Here is a 16,414-nt window from a genome sequence, read left to right on the forward strand (position 1 = left end):
CATCATAGTTTAAACCCCTTGTTTTGGACAACTGAATACGGCCTCCCATCTGCAGCTAAACACCCAATAGCCTTTGTAATAGCTTTAGCCCGGTCGGACTGGGCAACAAAGGGCTGCTTAAATACCGCAAACTCCTCTGCTCCTCCACTTGGACCGCTAGCACTGACCATAACTATCGCTTGACAGACCCACCACGCGCACCATACGCATACTTTTTTTTCTTCTTTTTCAAATCTTCGGATCACGTGGGATCGGTTTGGATTATGGATCAACCGTGATCCGTTGCACCACTAATAAACAGGGAGCAGTGCTTTTTGGTAAATTAAAGTTTGTAACAAAATCAGATTTTTAAACCTGAACATTTACCATTGCATTAACAGCATACTGCAGTTTAGTGTGACAGCTCACCTGTTGAACACCTTAAAGACGATAGCGAGCTGATCATCCACCCTGAGCGCTCCAACCTTACAGAGACAGCAGAGGAACGCTGCGAAAGCTGCTTCATGACCTGAAGAGACAAACGAACATTAAACAGCTGCAGGATTAGTCTGCAAAGTGTGTGAGCTGCACTCAAACGCACCGCTGAGATCACTTTTCGGCATCTGACTACAGCACCAGGTCTGAGTTTACTGCTGCTGTAGACCAGAGCAATGCTTTGGGCCAGCACTGATGAGACGATGCAAAACTACTAAAGAACAACAACAACAGCTGCAACAAGTTCAGGTGGAGCAACAACTTTTTTTTGATTTGTGGAGGAAATAAAGATCCGGTAGCAACATAACCAATCAAAGCTAACTGATAACTGGAGTGACATAGAGCACTGTTACCTGTGCCGTAGTCTATCCTGGTGGAGTTTCCCACAGACTCTTTGAGATAGACAGCAATCTCTGGAGCTGCTGCACGTTTATCAGCAGGGAGGACCACCGACACCAGTGCCTCTGCTTCCTACAAACAAAACATACAAATAAATTAACTGCTAGCCACAGCCCATGTGCATGGATGTGTGTTAGAACATGTGTGAGCGTACCGACCTGATCTAGTTTGGCGAACCAGGTTCTGTACGCCTTATTTCCGAAGCGTGACGGCTGGTCGACGGGAGGCGTCTCATTTATCCATCGGTCCAGAGTTCCCAGAAGATCCATGAGCTTCTCCACCGTCTGGGAAAAGTAACAAGGCAGTGACTGCAGCAGGACCATCGTGAGTCGGGGCAGATAACAAACCAGCTCAAGCCTGTTGGTTTCTCTAAAATCGAAATTCTTTATTTTAATGCTTTCTTCATTTTTGTTGCTCTTACTTGTAGTGTGGTTATATGTGACACATGCACGAGGCCACATTTTCTGGTTAACATCACCAAACTATCAGCTTGGCACTTTAAAATGCACCAAATATTCTCTACAGACAAAGTTTAACCTGACAGGCGTTAAATGACAGCTGATGCTCTGCTCTGCTGCGTTTCTCTTGCTACGCAGCAGATCTGCTGGTTTAGTATACAAAAACCAGCAGATCACGTACCTCAGACACTTTATATTCACATGTGAGCTTCTTTCCCTTCACACCTTCGTTCAGCGTCAGAATAAAGCCTATGTAGTCAGCGTAGGCCTGAAAGCAGAGAGGCAAGTTAAAAACACACATCAGACCAGTGTTCCAGCAGTATGGCATACATGTGACTGCTAAACATTTGATGTTAACTTGTCCTCCATTTTGGCAATGTGACAAACAAGGTGACAACGTAAGGTCAGTCACACAAGCCTAGAGAACAGTCTGCAACCATCTGGCAACTAGGGCTGGGCTATATCATACCGTTCACGGTAATACCAGTGTAATTTTGGGCAACGATAGGAAAATGAAATATCGCGATAGAATATGGGTAAAACGCGCATGAGCAGTGCCTTTGTTTACATACGCATATGGCTGCGATGCAGAATGAGAAGAGCGAAAGCGGATCATTGAATGAAACAGATGAACCAGAATTAGTTTGTAAAAATGCTGCAACTTCAGTGGTGTGGAACTGGTTTAGCTTTCGCCCGTCAGATACGCAACAAAGCACTATTTTTGGTAGAGCATGCTAGCAGGCCGTCGTTATTACCGTGTTGTTTGGAAAATACGGCACACTTAAAATCAATCCTTTGATTTTTCTGAAAATCAACAGGTCCCCTTATAATCCCGTGTGCCTTATGTATGAATTCTGGTTTTGTTTACTGACCTCGAAACGGTTTTATGTCGTACACGGCGCTCGAAAATCTGTCAAATGTTTTAGTACGACTTTGCTAAGCTACAAACACGCACCGCTTGATGGATTGTCGGAGCATTACGGCTATCGTAGGCAGGAGCCTCGCGGAGGGATACGTACTGTGCTTCAACATAATATTACCATATTGTGTGTGTATAACCTCTTTTTAAGTTTTGTGGATAGTATACATGGTTATGCTGAGGATCTGTCGGCCAGTTTCCACTGGAAATGTCTTTTATTTATTTATTTATTTATTTATTTTTTGTTTCACACATGGTACAGCAGTAATTCCTTTCCCATACGCAACCTTTTGGTTAAACTGTCAGCAAGGAATTTGCACAACTTTAATGCACATAAAAAAAAAAAAACAGCAGCTTGTTTAAGTGAAAATACATTGATGGGGTTTTTGCACTAATAAAGTTGTGGAGTTGTAAAGTATTTTGTCTAGTGTCGATTATATCGTCAGTTATATCGTTATCACAAATTTTCAAATGTATATTGTGATAAATATTTTTGGTCATATCGCCCTGCTCTACTGGCAACCACTGGTGGCAACGAAAAATTAGTATCCTCTAACAGGTTTATTGAGTGTTTGCTGAAGTTTGGAGAATTGATTACTAAAGTCAGTCAGTAGGGCCCCCCACCAGCAACCATGTCATTGGGGAAAAAAAACATGTGCTCCTTGTCAGATTTTATTAGGGAAACCACCTGGTGATGGATCTGGTTGCTAGCAGATTGCCACAGCTGCCGATATTTTTCATGAGGAGGACTTCTCTTCAAACACTCTGGGAAAAATCCTTTGCTTCCAATTTTGAGATCTTCTCCTCCTATATCAGAACTCATGTGAAGATTTTGTCTGAGTGGCGAGTGCTTGCGCCCTCAGTGCTGGCAAAGTAACCAAGGAGGCGACCAAAACTGGAAAATCACTGAATACTTGCTAACAAGTTTGTTGCAGATGACATCTTCCTCACAAATTACAGGCAACAGAGGCAACCTGGTAGCATCCAAAACAATCAGAAGGCGGTTTCTGGTGGAGTGCCCTCTACAGCACCATCTTTGTCACCAATTTCACCATGTGACAGCCGAAAGCCTCCAGAAACGACTCACAGCCACACTTTTCCTTCATAGTCGATGGTTATATCACGTTCAATATGACAGACAACTCTCGAAGAAGACGCGTGCACACGCCCACAGGGAGGAACCAACCTGAGAGCGCTTCCACTTTCCCATGTCAGGCACCATGCTGATTTCTTTCTTGGGCACCATAAAGGTGAAGCTGGCCCCCTCCTCGGGGGCTTCATCTTCAGGAGTGGATCCTAAAAAATAATTCAGAACAGAGAATTTTCATGACATCAGTGCATAAATAAGTAATCCCCATGAGCCAAAAGCTCCGGCTGCACACTGCTCTTAACTAAACTTCAACCACTCGAGCTGATAAGTGATGCACCAAAAGCTACAGTTCCTCTAATGTCCACTAGAGGCTCCATAAGCAAGCCAGTCCCCTAGAGTCAACATCTAATTTCACCCTCTTGTCCTAATATGGTCACGTTGGCCTCAAAAACCTAAAATGGGGGCGAATAACAATGAGGCTGAGTCAAAAACCAGTGGGTGTTTCCATCTTTTCTATACAGTCTGAGATGTAAACCTGCACTCTCTGTAATGTCCAGCAGGGGGTGGCTCCAGGTTGCAAAGATTAGACTGTATAGACGTTTATGAGAAAATAAGCCTACTTCAGTCTTGATTTATGATCTGAGTAAACACTTTCCCGATGATGTTATGGACTCAGTTACCAAAACAAACATGAAGTTTATTTAGTAAATGTTATCGCCATTTAGAGTCAAAAATCAATCGCTTTCTCACTTATGTTTGGTGACAGCCAAAAAGTTAAACTCAAAGCATCAAAAACAGATTTTTGAACTAGTGGGTGACATCACAGTTACATTAATCTTTTATATACAGTCTATGGTTAATGCTCTTTCAGCTGCTCCCTTTAGGGATTGCCACAGCTGATCATCTTTCTCCATCGAATCCTCGTCTGTCACACCAACCCTCTGCACGTCCTCCTTCGTTTGATCCACGAATCTTCTCTGTGGTCTGCTTCTTTTCCTTCCATGTTTAACATCCTTTGTCTCCCACACGTTAAACCTGATCGGTCCCTCTGATGTTCTCCTTTCTGAACCTGTTCATTCTGGTCAACCCCAATCAAAATCTGAACATCTTCATCTCTGCCACCTCTACCTCAGCCTCCTGTTCTTTTTTGTCATCGTCACCATCTCCTAACCATACATCACAGCAGGTCTTACTACTATCTTGTTAATATTTACTTTCACTCTTTTTGCTACCCTTCTATCACAAATCTCCGACACCAGTCTCCAACCTCTCTTCAGTGTTGTCTGGTGCTTTGTATGGTTGACAACCAGGTATTTAAACTCATCCATCTTCACTACTTTTATTCCTTGCAGCATCATCGTTACACCTGCCCCTCCTATTCGCACACATGTATTCTTCCTCTTCTCTCCAGACCCTCCTGCACCTGTAAACATTATAGTCCACAGAGACCTGTGCATCAACATCAGGTCTTAAATAATCAGACCCCATCTTATCTTAATGACCTTGTAGTACCATATCACCCTATTAGAGCACTTCGCTCTCGCACTGCAGGCCTACTTGTTGTTCCTAGAGTATTTAAAAGTAGAATGGGAGGCAGAGCCTTCAGTTTTCAGGCCCCTCTTCTGTGGAACCAGCTTCCAGTTTGGATTCGGGAGACAGACACTATCTCTACTTTTAAGATTAGGCTTAAAACTTTCCTTTTTGCTAAAGCATATAGTTAGGGCTGGACCAGGTGACCCTGAATCCTCCCTTAGTTATGCTGCAATAGACGTAGGCTGCCAGGGATTCCCATGATGCATTGAGTTTTTCCTTTCCAGTCACCTTTCTCGCTCACTCCGTGTTAATAGACCTCTCTGCATTGAATCATATCTGTTATTAACCTCTGTCTCTCTTCCACAGCATGTCTTTTATCCTGTCTTCCTTCTCTCACCCCAACCGGTCGCAGCAGATGGCCCCGCCCCTCCCTAAGCCTGGTTCTGCCGGAGGTTTCTTCCTGTTAAAAGGGAGTTTTTCCTTCCCACTGTCGCCAAAGTGCTTGCTCATAGGGGGTCATATGATTGTTGGGTTTTTCTCTGTATCTATGAAGCGCCTTGAGGCGACTTTTGTTGTGATTTGGTGCTATATAAATAAAATTGAATTGCAAATAAGCTCAAAGACGACCGCTGATGTAAACCCACCTTCAACCCAGAAGTACCACGGTTCTTCTCTTAGCGCCCTATTATCATAAGCTTTCTCTAAATCCAAAGACACAGTGAAGCTCCTTCTGACCTTCTCCATCAATACTCTGAAAGCAAACACTGCATCTGCAGACCTTTTTCTCTGCTTGAAAGGATATGCCTGTTCACCGACATTCAATACCTAGTATTAGTAAGTAATTTAATAATCTTTCCAGTGTGTTTTCAACAACTTTATTCAAGCACAGGAATCGAGGTCCCCTTTAAAGACGACACTAATCAATGTGCTGACTCCGGTTAGCAGCCAGAAAGTACTGAGTACTTTTTACTCACTGTGTGCAAGCTGACACCTCACACACAGCCAGGTAAGGAGACTGTGTCTCTGTCAGACTGTGCTAAAGTCTGCTAACATCACCGTATTTGCGCCACAGAGTTCAAATACAACCAGCCCAGGTGGAGAACCTGCAGTCAGTGAGTGTGGACAACTCTTGGCTTCCAGGTTCATCTAACAGCCCTTAAATCAAACCCTAAAGCCTCGTTTCTAAAGGTCACTGCCTTGAAAGCGTCAAATAAACATCACACGACACACTGCTGACGCCGAGCACGAGCATCAAGCCGAGCTTTACCTGACTGCTGCTCTGTTTCCGCCATGGCGAGCCTGACAGTCTTCTTCGTGGTGTGTTTTTCCGGCAGACTCATTACTCATGGCTCAGTACTGCCCCCACATGTTCGCATACTGAGTGGCACCCCAAGATTTCTCAAATTGTTGAAAATCAAACTTTTATCTTAAAGTACATTTAATGCTTTCGTATAGTGGAGGTAAAACGAGAAACTAAGAGGTTACATCGAATTTGTACTTATAAGTGCGCATAACTGCTACTCTGCCACTTATTTATTGCATCTGGGGCAGCCGGCCACCCCGGCTCTTTTCCAGCTGAGTAACTTTAGCAGATAAAGCACTGAGCAGCTGCAGAGAGGCTGTGCAGTCAGGCTACAGCACCGCCCGCCTGACGGATAAAAAAAAAAAAAAAAGCTGTGTAAGATCGTGGTGGCCGGACTCTGTGCTTCATTGGACTGCTCTCTGTGTTTTTGTGGGCGTTTCTACCTCCGACTGCAGAATGTGGGGCATTTGCAGCAGATCTGTGGTGAGTAACGGCAGCTTTAGCGGACTGACTGTTGGTTTGTTTGTGTGTCCCCCACCCCCCGAGTTCAGCTTTCACACTCTGACAGAATTAATGACATCCACGTTAATTAATTCACCCGAGACTCGATTTTTTTCTGAGCTAGAGTAAGTTAATTAGCTCGCTGCTGCTACTAGGCGGAAAATTCTGTTTGTTAGCTGTTAGCTGTTAGCTGTGGCTAATATTTAACGCACCGGCAATTACAGAAGTGGGTGAAAGGTGAATTTAGCTCAAAGACAGTGGAACACCAGCGTGACTGCAGCTTTAAAGATACCTTTAATGTAGTCCAAGCCTGTGTAAGTTGGATTAAAAGCAGATGCTACAACATAAATACAATAAACCGATGAGATTAGCATGTGTGCACACCTTTTAAACACATTAAATACTCTTTGGTTGAATCATAATCTGGTTTTGTAGGTTTGCTGTTGACCCTCTGCTCATTATCCTGTGATGTTAGTTTTCCCCATGAAACTAATATGCAAAGCTGTAATAACTACAGAGGTATAAAGCTGGTGATCCATACCATGAAGTTATGGGAAAAGGTTGTTGAAGCTGGGTTAAGGAGAGAGTTGAGGATCAGCAAGCAGGAGGGTGACTTCATGCCAAGAAAAGAGCACTGTAGATGTGAGGTTTGCTTTGACAGTGTTTATGGAGAAGTGGCTATAGAGAAAGCATATGATAGGGTGCCAAGAGAGGAAATGTTATAGTGCATGAGGAAGTCAGGAGTGGCAGGGAAGTATGGGAGGATGGTGCAGGACATGAATGAGGACAGCGAGAGGTGGTGAGATGTGCTGTGGGAGTGGCTGATGATCCGCTGTGGCAGTCAAACCTTTTGTCTTAATGTCATTTCTCTTATTTCTCTGTTAAAGGTGGGGATGATGAAGACCTGCGGTTTTGTGAAGACCAGTTTCTTGGTCAAACCAGTATCAGCCACTCGAGCCGCTGGCCGATACTTCACCCACCAGAAGGGGCTGCCATGCCTGCCTGTCCCCACTTTGCAGCAGACCTGTGAGCGATACCTTGCCGCCCTAGAGCCCATTGTGGAGGCAGACGAGCTGAAGCACACCAAAGGGCTGCTGGAGGAGTTTCAGCGAGCTGGAGGGCTTGGAGAGAGGCTGCAAAGGGGTCTGGAGAAGAGGGCATCCAAAACTGAGAACTGGGTGAGCTCAAAAAGGGGACCTTGTTTTTGGCACTCTGGTCCTTTAAATATATTAAACTAGACTTATGGTGCTTATTTCCACCTCCATACTCTCATTTGTGGACTCTGCTAGAGTAGCTTTGTTTGAATTTCAGTTCAAAATAATACCCCTTTTTCTTACTTTGGGCTTTTAATTCTTCCTCTGTGTGAAATAAGTCAGATTTCACTTCCTCACACTCCTCACAGCCAACTTTCTTCTGATTGGCTGACCCCTCTCAAAGAACAGGAGGGTGTGACTTCTGTGCCTGATTTGACCATATTAATGATATTCCTGTATGACATCACACAGACCTAAGAGTAGAAAAAAACTGACTGTCTAGAGCAGTTTCTTCTCAACCTTTTTTATGCAGTGTTGATGTCAGACGTCCTGCCTCATCTTAGTTTTTGTTGTTGGTGAGGAAGAGGCTAAGGGGTCTTTCTGTAAGATCTAATATTTCTTCTTTAAAGGAAAATCTGATAACAAAGTTATTTTGTGTCCTTCTTCTTGGTGTGTGATCCACTCAGTGCCTATCTGTGTGTTTGTCTCTCTTTAGCTGTCACAGTGGTGGGTTCAGGTGGCTTACCTCGACTATCGTTTGCCTGTGGTCGTCCATTCAAGTCCTGGGTTGGTTTTGCCTCGCATGAACTTCAGTGATAAGAAAGGACAAATAAGGTGATCACATGCAGCTTCTTCCAAATGTCAGAGTCTCTTTATTGCTCTGAATCCCAAACAGGTTTTCGGTGTCTCTTTCCCTGCAGTATAAAGTCATGCACCTTGATTTCCCTGATGATGACTGAATTGTTTGTTTTTACAGGATCTGGTTGGACCAAATTAATTTTGTCCATTTTTTTTTTTTGGCTTTTTGAAAAAAAAAAAAAAAGATGCAACAAATAGATTTTGACTAAATGTCATGTTTTTAGACTAAAATGTGAACGCCACTGAACATGTGGTGTTTAGGGTTAGGTCTGAATCCATGTGTCCATCATAAACACATTCAGTTCAGTCATTGAAGTAAATAAAAGATGTGGATCTTTGAACCTTCCTTCCTTCCTTCCTTCATTCCTTCCTTCCTTCCTTCCACCCACTCATAAGCTTGCATCATCTTCCTCTTCTTCTTCTACTCTTTCGTCTACTTTTTCATCTACTTTTTTATCCTTCATTTCCTTTTTGTTCTCACTCTCACTTCCTCATTTCCTCTCCCTCCCTTTCCCCTATTTTTTCCTTCTTTTTATTTCATCTTTCCTTTCCTTTACTCCTTTCCTTTTTTCTTTTCCCTTGTCAAAGTTTCATGTTTTTTCAGCATTTTCTTTGGCATACCCTGTGAATCTCTGGGCTCCTGTCACTGAAACTCAATAGATTATATTGATCTCTGTCTATCTGTCTTCAGGTTTGCAGCTAAACTGATAGCAGGCGTTTTGGACTTTAAGACAATGATTGATAAGTGAGTACGTATTTTAAAATGTGGTTTTTATTCAGTTATGTTCAGCAGGGATGAAATTTTATATTTTAATGAGATAACATGATCCTGAATACGTTTTAATCAGTCAAACCGAAGCATGCAGTAAATGATAGAATATTTTTCTTTCAGTGAAACTCTTCCGGTCGAGTACCTGGGAGGGAAGCCTCTCTGCATGAATCAGTACTACGAGGTGCTGTCATCATGCCGGATCCCTGGTCTGAAGAGAGACTTGGTGGTGAACCACGCCAAGAGCTCACGACCCCCCAAACACATCACCGTAGTGCACAACTTCCAGGTAAGCAGCTCGCCTTCTGCAGCCTGACGTTAGAGATCAGCAAACACGGTAAACTCGAGTTTTCCAGAGTACACTCGGCACTTTCATGGGTCTGAACGGAGCAGCCACGTGAAACCTGTGTGGTGTTCTGGCCACGGAAACAGGCCGGCAGGCTATGTTTGAAATAACAGATGTTCAGAAGTCCAACTTTTTGTGCGATGGTTAGCATCTTCCTCTGCCTTTTGTGTGCTACCAAAGGTGCCTTTGACGGTGCAAAATGTTTCGTCGACATTGTTGCGTTTGTTGGGGAGAAAACTTACAAACATACAGTGCAACACTTCAGAGTCAAAATTGCACACAAAAAATCAGTGAGGACACGAAAGGTGAACGGCGTTATACAAGGGGACCGCTGTAGTTATTAGTTTGAATTCTTTTTTTCTTTTTTTTTAATATATATATAATTTTTACTTGCTCTTTTAAAAAAAGAAGGATTTCCCGGAGGAACCTACTTGAGGGATTAATAAAGTTTTATCTAATCTAAAACCACCGGGGCTGAAATATCAAAATGCATAGGCTATGTATTTTCTCTGCTTCAGATTTTAAGATTTTGAGTGAACACACTCATAGCTTGATTGAACAGTGATGTGTTATCTTTATCACCTATCCTGACTGGTGATAATAAATGAAACTAGATGAGTAAAGCGATCCTGGATATGTTAAACTTGCTTTGTAGTTGGCACATCTGAGCGAGCATGGCCTTTAGCAGTCCTGGCACTGCTTTACGCATTTTAGAAACAATAGAAAAGCACAGTCAGTCAGTCAGCCATCCTATTTATTAAGAGTCTAGCTGCTTGCTGTTGTTAGTAATTAATTTTAAGGCTGAGAGTTTTAAACACTGGGACCTTTTTGGGGTTTTTTTTTCTTCACTGCATCCACCATTAGGGGGCGATATTCAGCTAATGCCATACAGTATTCCAGGGTTTGTTCCAGGCTATTAGCCTGCAGTTAGCATTACCCCCTAATACATTCTTCCAAAGTAGTAATATTTATATAGGTTTGCAGATCTATACCCACAGACATAAACCTTTTGTGATTCATATAAAAGGAGGAACTGAGCGCTCTTCTAGTTTCAGGATCATTTCCTTCATCTTTTGCATTTTTGATTCATAAAAAAAACCAACTTTGACTGGGCTTGTTTTTAAGAAACAAATTAGTATATTAATCACTTGTGATGGATGAATGTTTGTATGTCATCCTAGTAGAAAGATTAACAAATCCCCCAAAGTTACCACTCTAGCACTTTTGCTTCCTAATTTAAATCAGGAACTATTCAAAGAATGTGTTAGACACAGGTCTGGACACCAGCTTTTGTTGCATCTGCATCTGGCAGACTGATTTCTGACTTAACCTCTTTCTTCCACTTGGATCCAGTTCTTTGTGCTGGATGTGTACAACAGCGACGGAACTCCGCTGACTGCAGATCAGCTCTGCGTCCAGCTGGAGAGGATCTGCAGTGCCTCAGCAAACTCCAACTCGGAGCCTGTCGGCATCCTCACCACGCAGCACCGAGACTCGTGGGGCAAAGCCTACCTCAACCTCATCAAAGGTGAGCCAACAGGACGCTGACTGTGTTATGAGAGCTGCTAGTCTGTGGAGCAGTTTAGTCACTTTTTGTTTTGTGTGTGCAGATAAAACCAACAAAGAGTCGGTGCTGGCTATCCAGAGGAGCATCTTCACACTGTGTCTGGATGGAGCGATGCCTCGGGTGTCTAATGAGCTTTACCGCAGCTGTGCCGCCATCCAGATGCTGCACGGAGGAGGCAGCCAGTGGAACAGTGGCAACCGCTGGTTCGACAAGACGCTGCAGGTGACCTGCACGTGCATACAACAGTGATCACAAAAGACAGCAACAGCCTCATTAGACAGCCTGCACGCCAAGGTGTCTGTACATGCAGATGTTTCTCTCTCACTCAGCCTAAATTCAGCTTGAAGTGTTGTAAGAGAAACATCAGTATTACAGAAGAGCCTTTAAATCCCTCAAACTCTTAACAAACAACAAGTTTAACTGAAGGAAGGTGGCTGTATCTTAGACTGCAGGACAGTTTTAGCTGAAAAACATGAGTGGATGCATGTTTTCATGCATCAAGACATTTGATGTTTCTGAACCTGTCTCCTGCAGCAAGGCCTGGTTTCCTCACCCTGGTGGTTTGGTCTCTCTTCAGTGGGCTTTGATGTTTGATAAACTGGAACTGTGGTTACTGTAATAATAATATAATAAGGCCGTTAAATCCCTCAGCAATAGAGAAAACGTGCAGTGTTTTCCTTAAATGTTTTTTCTTCTCTCTTCCAGTTCATTGTTGGAGAGGATGGGGCGTGTGGAGCAAACTACGAGCACGCTCCGGCTGAAGGTCCACCCATCGTAGCCCTGATCGACCACGTTGTAGAGTACACGTAAGTAGGTCACAGATTATCTTCAGTTTATTTTCATAGAGGAACCCTTTAGAGCCTCTGGTATGGGAATGTTCACCACAGCGTGATTGGACATGTTTGAAAGCACTACATTTGTTTCAGTTGCTCTCTGCAGCTCAATTTCCATCTCATCCACTCATTCAGATTTCTTTTTCTGGTGTAAACACAGAGTCTGTGTATGTTTTGTTTTCTCTTTGTGTTTACAGGAGGAAGCCTGAGATGGTGCGGTCTCCCATGGTGCCTTTACCCATGCCGCGGAAATTAGACTTCCACATCACGCCGGATATCAAGAAAGACATCGAGGAGGCCAAGAACAGCATGAACACGTGAGGGCAGCTTTTGGGATGAGTATCATGTTTGGGCAATATTTTATTTTTTCAGGACAATATTTGTGTTAACCCAGGTATAATTTGATATAGATTTGAGCAGTTGTGTGTAAAACAAACATAAAGAGATAACCTTGTTCAGTACTGACATGTGAATATGAAAAAGCTAACATATGGGTTGTGATTTTTTTCTTTTCTTTTTTTTTTTTTTTTCTTGATTTTCTTAACTTGTGTTTTTTTTCTCGCTGAGCTCAGCAGATTGTTTACAAGTACATACTGCCCTCTGGTGGGGCTTTTGTGCAGCACACAACAAGGCAAATGGAAATATATCATCTCCTTATGAAAAGGAAAGAAGAACATCTTAATATGATGATACTGAAAATCATAGTCTAAATACTCTGGTACAACAATGTTGTCCAAACTTGCTGACTGCATACGTGTTAACAGTCAGTGTAAATGTGACATCTTTCCCTTACAGACTAGCCCAGGACCTGGACATGAGGGTGATGGTTTTCGGACACTTTGGAAAAAACTTCCCAAAAGCCCACAAGATGAGTCCCGATGCCTTCATCCAGATGGCGCTGCAGCTGGCCTACTACAGGTGAGGCGCTGGTTGGTGTTAGTGCCTGGCTTTCTAACTGTAGCACAGAGGTTGGACTAGGGGTGGGTTTTTATAATCGATTTATCGATTAAAATCGATTCTGACTTGGATAACGTGAAATCGATTTTTTTAATATAAATTTATTTTTCCCGAAATGCCAGAATCTCAGGTGAAAGATCACAAAATTTCAACAACCACCAAACAGCTAAGACAGTAAATGAGAGCGGGTACACGGATTCTGCACAAAGACTTAAACACACAGCGCGGACCCGCCGACGGATCAGAATCAGTGAGATGTCGCCTTTCTCAGCTGACGGTCGGGGTTGAAAGCCGACAGCTTGCTGATTCTGATCTGTTGGCGCTTTGTGTCCACGCCCTTTTTGCGCTGATCATAAAGCTGTTAGTTTTATCTCTCTCCAAACAATATTGACCGAACCAGCAGCAAAAGAAGATCCAAACTACAAATGTAAACTTTTTAAAATTATGCAGCCGTGTCTCTAACAAAACCGCTGTAACTTCAGAGGCAACGTTCATATGTTGATTAATGGTTTTCTTTCATTTTTGATGTACTGCAGAATATTTTTATAAATTCCCAGGTCAGGAAAATCACCTTCATGTTTTTCTGTGTTTTATCTTCAGCTACTTTGACACAAAGACATCTGCTGTGATGCTCACACCTTTGATAAAGTCTTGCGTGTGTCAGCTTCCTTTTTATAGATACAAAAATATGTAAATGTACTGATCTGAATTATAATATTTCTGACTGTCAAAATTTCCCAGATTTAAATCAAATTGAATTGAATCGAATTGTGGATTCGGGACCTTGTGAATCGGAAACGAATCGATTCTAGAAATCAGTGACGATACCCAGCCCTAGGTTGGACATCATATGAGCCATTGCTCTGTCTGTGTAGGGGCTTTTAATTTAAAAATTTACAAGATTTTCCCTGTTATTCCTCTGTGTGTCTTCTAGCCTTCTTTATCATCTCAGTGCAGCTAAACCCAGGTTATGTAAAAAAAATTATTATTTTTTTAAAAAGGTCCTGCAAGATCCTCTTAAGCATCTCTCAGCAGAGAGATGATTTTGGGATGCTTCTGTAAACTGCTGTAATCGGTAGGATTACAAGTGTCATCTTTATTTAGTTTCGTTCTTATATGAATTTAATATAAATATAAATTCTTCTGTAAATCTTAAATCTTAATTAAATTAACTATGTCTTCTGAAGTGGAGCTGTGACTGAACATCAGAGCAGTTTAATTCCTCATTTTTGTTCCTGGAGGTAAAATATCCTCTCCTCTCTCCTTGCAGGATGTACCAGCAGTGCTGTGCCACATATGAAAGCGCCTCCCTGCGGATGTTCAGACTCGGTCGTACTGATACGATACGATCAGCTTCACGTGCCTCAGCCGCCTTCGTCAGAGCCTTTGACGATCCCAGCAAACAGGTCGGCCACCAAACTGATCATACAGCGGCCAGGAATGAATGTTTTTATTTGATTTAATGGCTTGTTTAAATTCAGGTTTTATTAAACTAGACTCGTTAAATGAATGTGAGTCAAGTTTAATGCAAGTTTGATTTTTCCATCTTCTTCCTGTTTACACAGAACTCTGAGAAAGTGGATCTCATGGAGAAGGCTGTAAAGGCTCACAAGTCATACACTAACATGGTGAGTGCTCACAGCACTGGGACTGTAAAAGGTCCAGCAATGAGCACATCTCTGCAGTGACAGTAGAGGTGACTCTCGCCTCACATCTACAGTATGGGTGCAGAAAGTGAAGGGACCTGAATATTTAGTGAATCCACTGGAAAAAAAAAAAAATCATTGCTTTTGCTCTGTCTCTCCTTCATAGGCAATCAGTGGTCAGGCCATCGACAGACACCTGCTGGGTCTGAAGATGCAGGCCATCGAAGAGAACCTCTCCGTCCCTGATGTCTTGAAAGACGCCGCCTACACTAAAGCCTTACACTATCGACTGTCTACCAGTCAGGTATACAACAATATTCTGAAGCAACACATGCAAGTAGAAAATGTGACCCTGCGACCTTGGCGGTTTCATGTATATGTAATTCTTTTTATGTAACTTGAGCAACACAAACTCCAGATGAGTTGAAACATCTAAACGTCCTGCAAGCTAACCTCTACTTCTTATATCTTCAAAAAGGTCCCATCCCAGACCGACTGCGTCATGTGCTTTGGCCCTGTTGTCCCCAACGGGTACGGTGTGTGCTACAACCCCATGAACGACCACATCAACTTTGCAGTGTCTGCTTTCAATAGCTGCAAAGAAACAGCCGCAGCACAGCTGGCTCAGGCAGTGGTGGACGCGCTGCTGGACATGAGGACACTGCTGGAGCAAGCGCCGAGAGCCAAACTGTGAGGCTCCAATCGAACGTTTCCGGAGATGAAACAAATGCTGCAGTGAGACAGTCGATTTGTTTGATTTATGATGCACTTTAAATGAGACTGAATCAGTAAGAACTGCTGTCCTCCACATTTCTAATGATTTTATGATGTTACTAAAAAATAAATAAAATAAAATAAAAAATCACAGAATGAGTGAAGCACATGTTTACAGCATGAAAATTTAACTGTTTGGTGGTTTTGACTGGATATTTCACCATCACATGATCACCTGATCAGACCGAAAACCAACAAGTCAAAACTCTTTGAATCTTTAAAAAAAAAAAAAATTTAAGCTGCAAGCAGCGTTATGAGGGCCCTCGCACCACGGCGCGTCGAGCCACGACCAACACCTAAAACCAGCACGTCCGATCTGATGTCACATTGATGGAATTCATGCATTTAACCACCAGCTTACTTTTCATCTCGGTCAATCATGATTATTATAGTCATCCTACGAGGTGGCGCTCTAACCAATACTGACAAGTGGCATACCAAACATTTCCGAGCTCAAGTCTCATCATACCTGCGACCTTCGGGAGAGATTGGACATTGTGTTTTTGAGTGACAGCAGATTACTGCTTTTTGGCGAGTGACTGAAACTCCACGTGCCGCCATGACCACCCCGTTTCCCTGAACGTAAAAAGTTTCGCAATTTAACATCACAAAGGTCTTTAGATTCCACACACTGGAGATTGGTTCAATATGATGAAATCACTTGGAGTTCGTCAAAGTACGGTGCCTGAAAAGAGGGGAAAATGTCACCGAAATTACACATTAAATTTAAAATGGCTGACTTCCTGTTGGATTTGGGATATTGCTCCAAGAGACTTTTTTTGTACATCTTGATATCTCCTATAAGCTTACCAGGTTTCAGACATAAAACACAGAGCAGGGGCTGATGTTTTGAAATTTTGTAGGGGGCGCTGTGGAGCCATTTTGCGCTATTCAATGAAAATGATCACATAACAACAAAGCCTTCATCACGTTGGAGGTGTGGCCCAAATTTC

The 16,414-nt window shown here is 42.8% G+C and overlaps 2 protein-coding genes across 2 annotated transcripts in view; one reads left to right on the forward strand and one right to left on the reverse strand.

Annotated features, from left to right (window-relative positions):
* Positions 1 to 6,228, reverse strand: part of ptpa (protein phosphatase 2 phosphatase activator) — a 30,409-nt gene extending 24,181 nt beyond the window's left edge. The window contains exons 1-6 of the mRNA XM_085463036.1: positions 6,141 to 6,228; positions 3,437 to 3,546; positions 1,513 to 1,599; positions 1,032 to 1,157; positions 828 to 945; positions 409 to 508 (exon numbers count right to left, since the gene is read on the reverse strand). Of these exons, the coding sequence (XP_085319162.1) occupies positions 409 to 508; positions 828 to 945; positions 1,032 to 1,157; positions 1,513 to 1,599; positions 3,437 to 3,546; positions 6,141 to 6,213 (614 nt within the window). The 5' untranslated portion in view covers positions 6,214 to 6,228. The remainder of the gene's footprint in view (positions 1 to 408; positions 509 to 827; positions 946 to 1,031; positions 1,158 to 1,512; positions 1,600 to 3,436; positions 3,547 to 6,140) is intronic.
* Positions 6,229 to 6,440: 212 nt separating this feature from the next.
* On the forward strand, positions 6,441 to 15,568 carry crata (carnitine O-acetyltransferase a). Its single transcript, XM_085463035.1, has 14 exons — positions 6,441 to 6,659; positions 7,565 to 7,855; positions 8,427 to 8,545; positions 9,261 to 9,314; positions 9,462 to 9,627; positions 11,038 to 11,212; positions 11,295 to 11,473; positions 11,957 to 12,057; positions 12,282 to 12,401; positions 12,880 to 13,002; positions 14,312 to 14,447; positions 14,607 to 14,669; positions 14,854 to 14,991; positions 15,166 to 15,568. Exons 1-14 carry the CDS (start codon positions 6,633 to 6,635, stop codon positions 15,379 to 15,381), a joined length of 1,908 nt encoding a protein of 635 aa, XP_085319161.1. The 5' UTR covers positions 6,441 to 6,632; the 3' UTR covers positions 15,382 to 15,568.
* Positions 15,569 to 16,414: the final 846 nt, after the last annotated feature.

The sequence above is a fragment of the Copadichromis virginalis genome, linkage group LG7, assembly GCF_057382275.1.
Source record: "Copadichromis virginalis isolate Kocher_CV1m ecotype Utaka linkage group LG7, C_Virginalis_male_GT1.1, whole genome shotgun sequence".
Classification (NCBI taxonomy): domain Eukaryota; kingdom Metazoa; phylum Chordata; class Actinopteri; order Cichliformes; family Cichlidae; genus Copadichromis; species Copadichromis virginalis.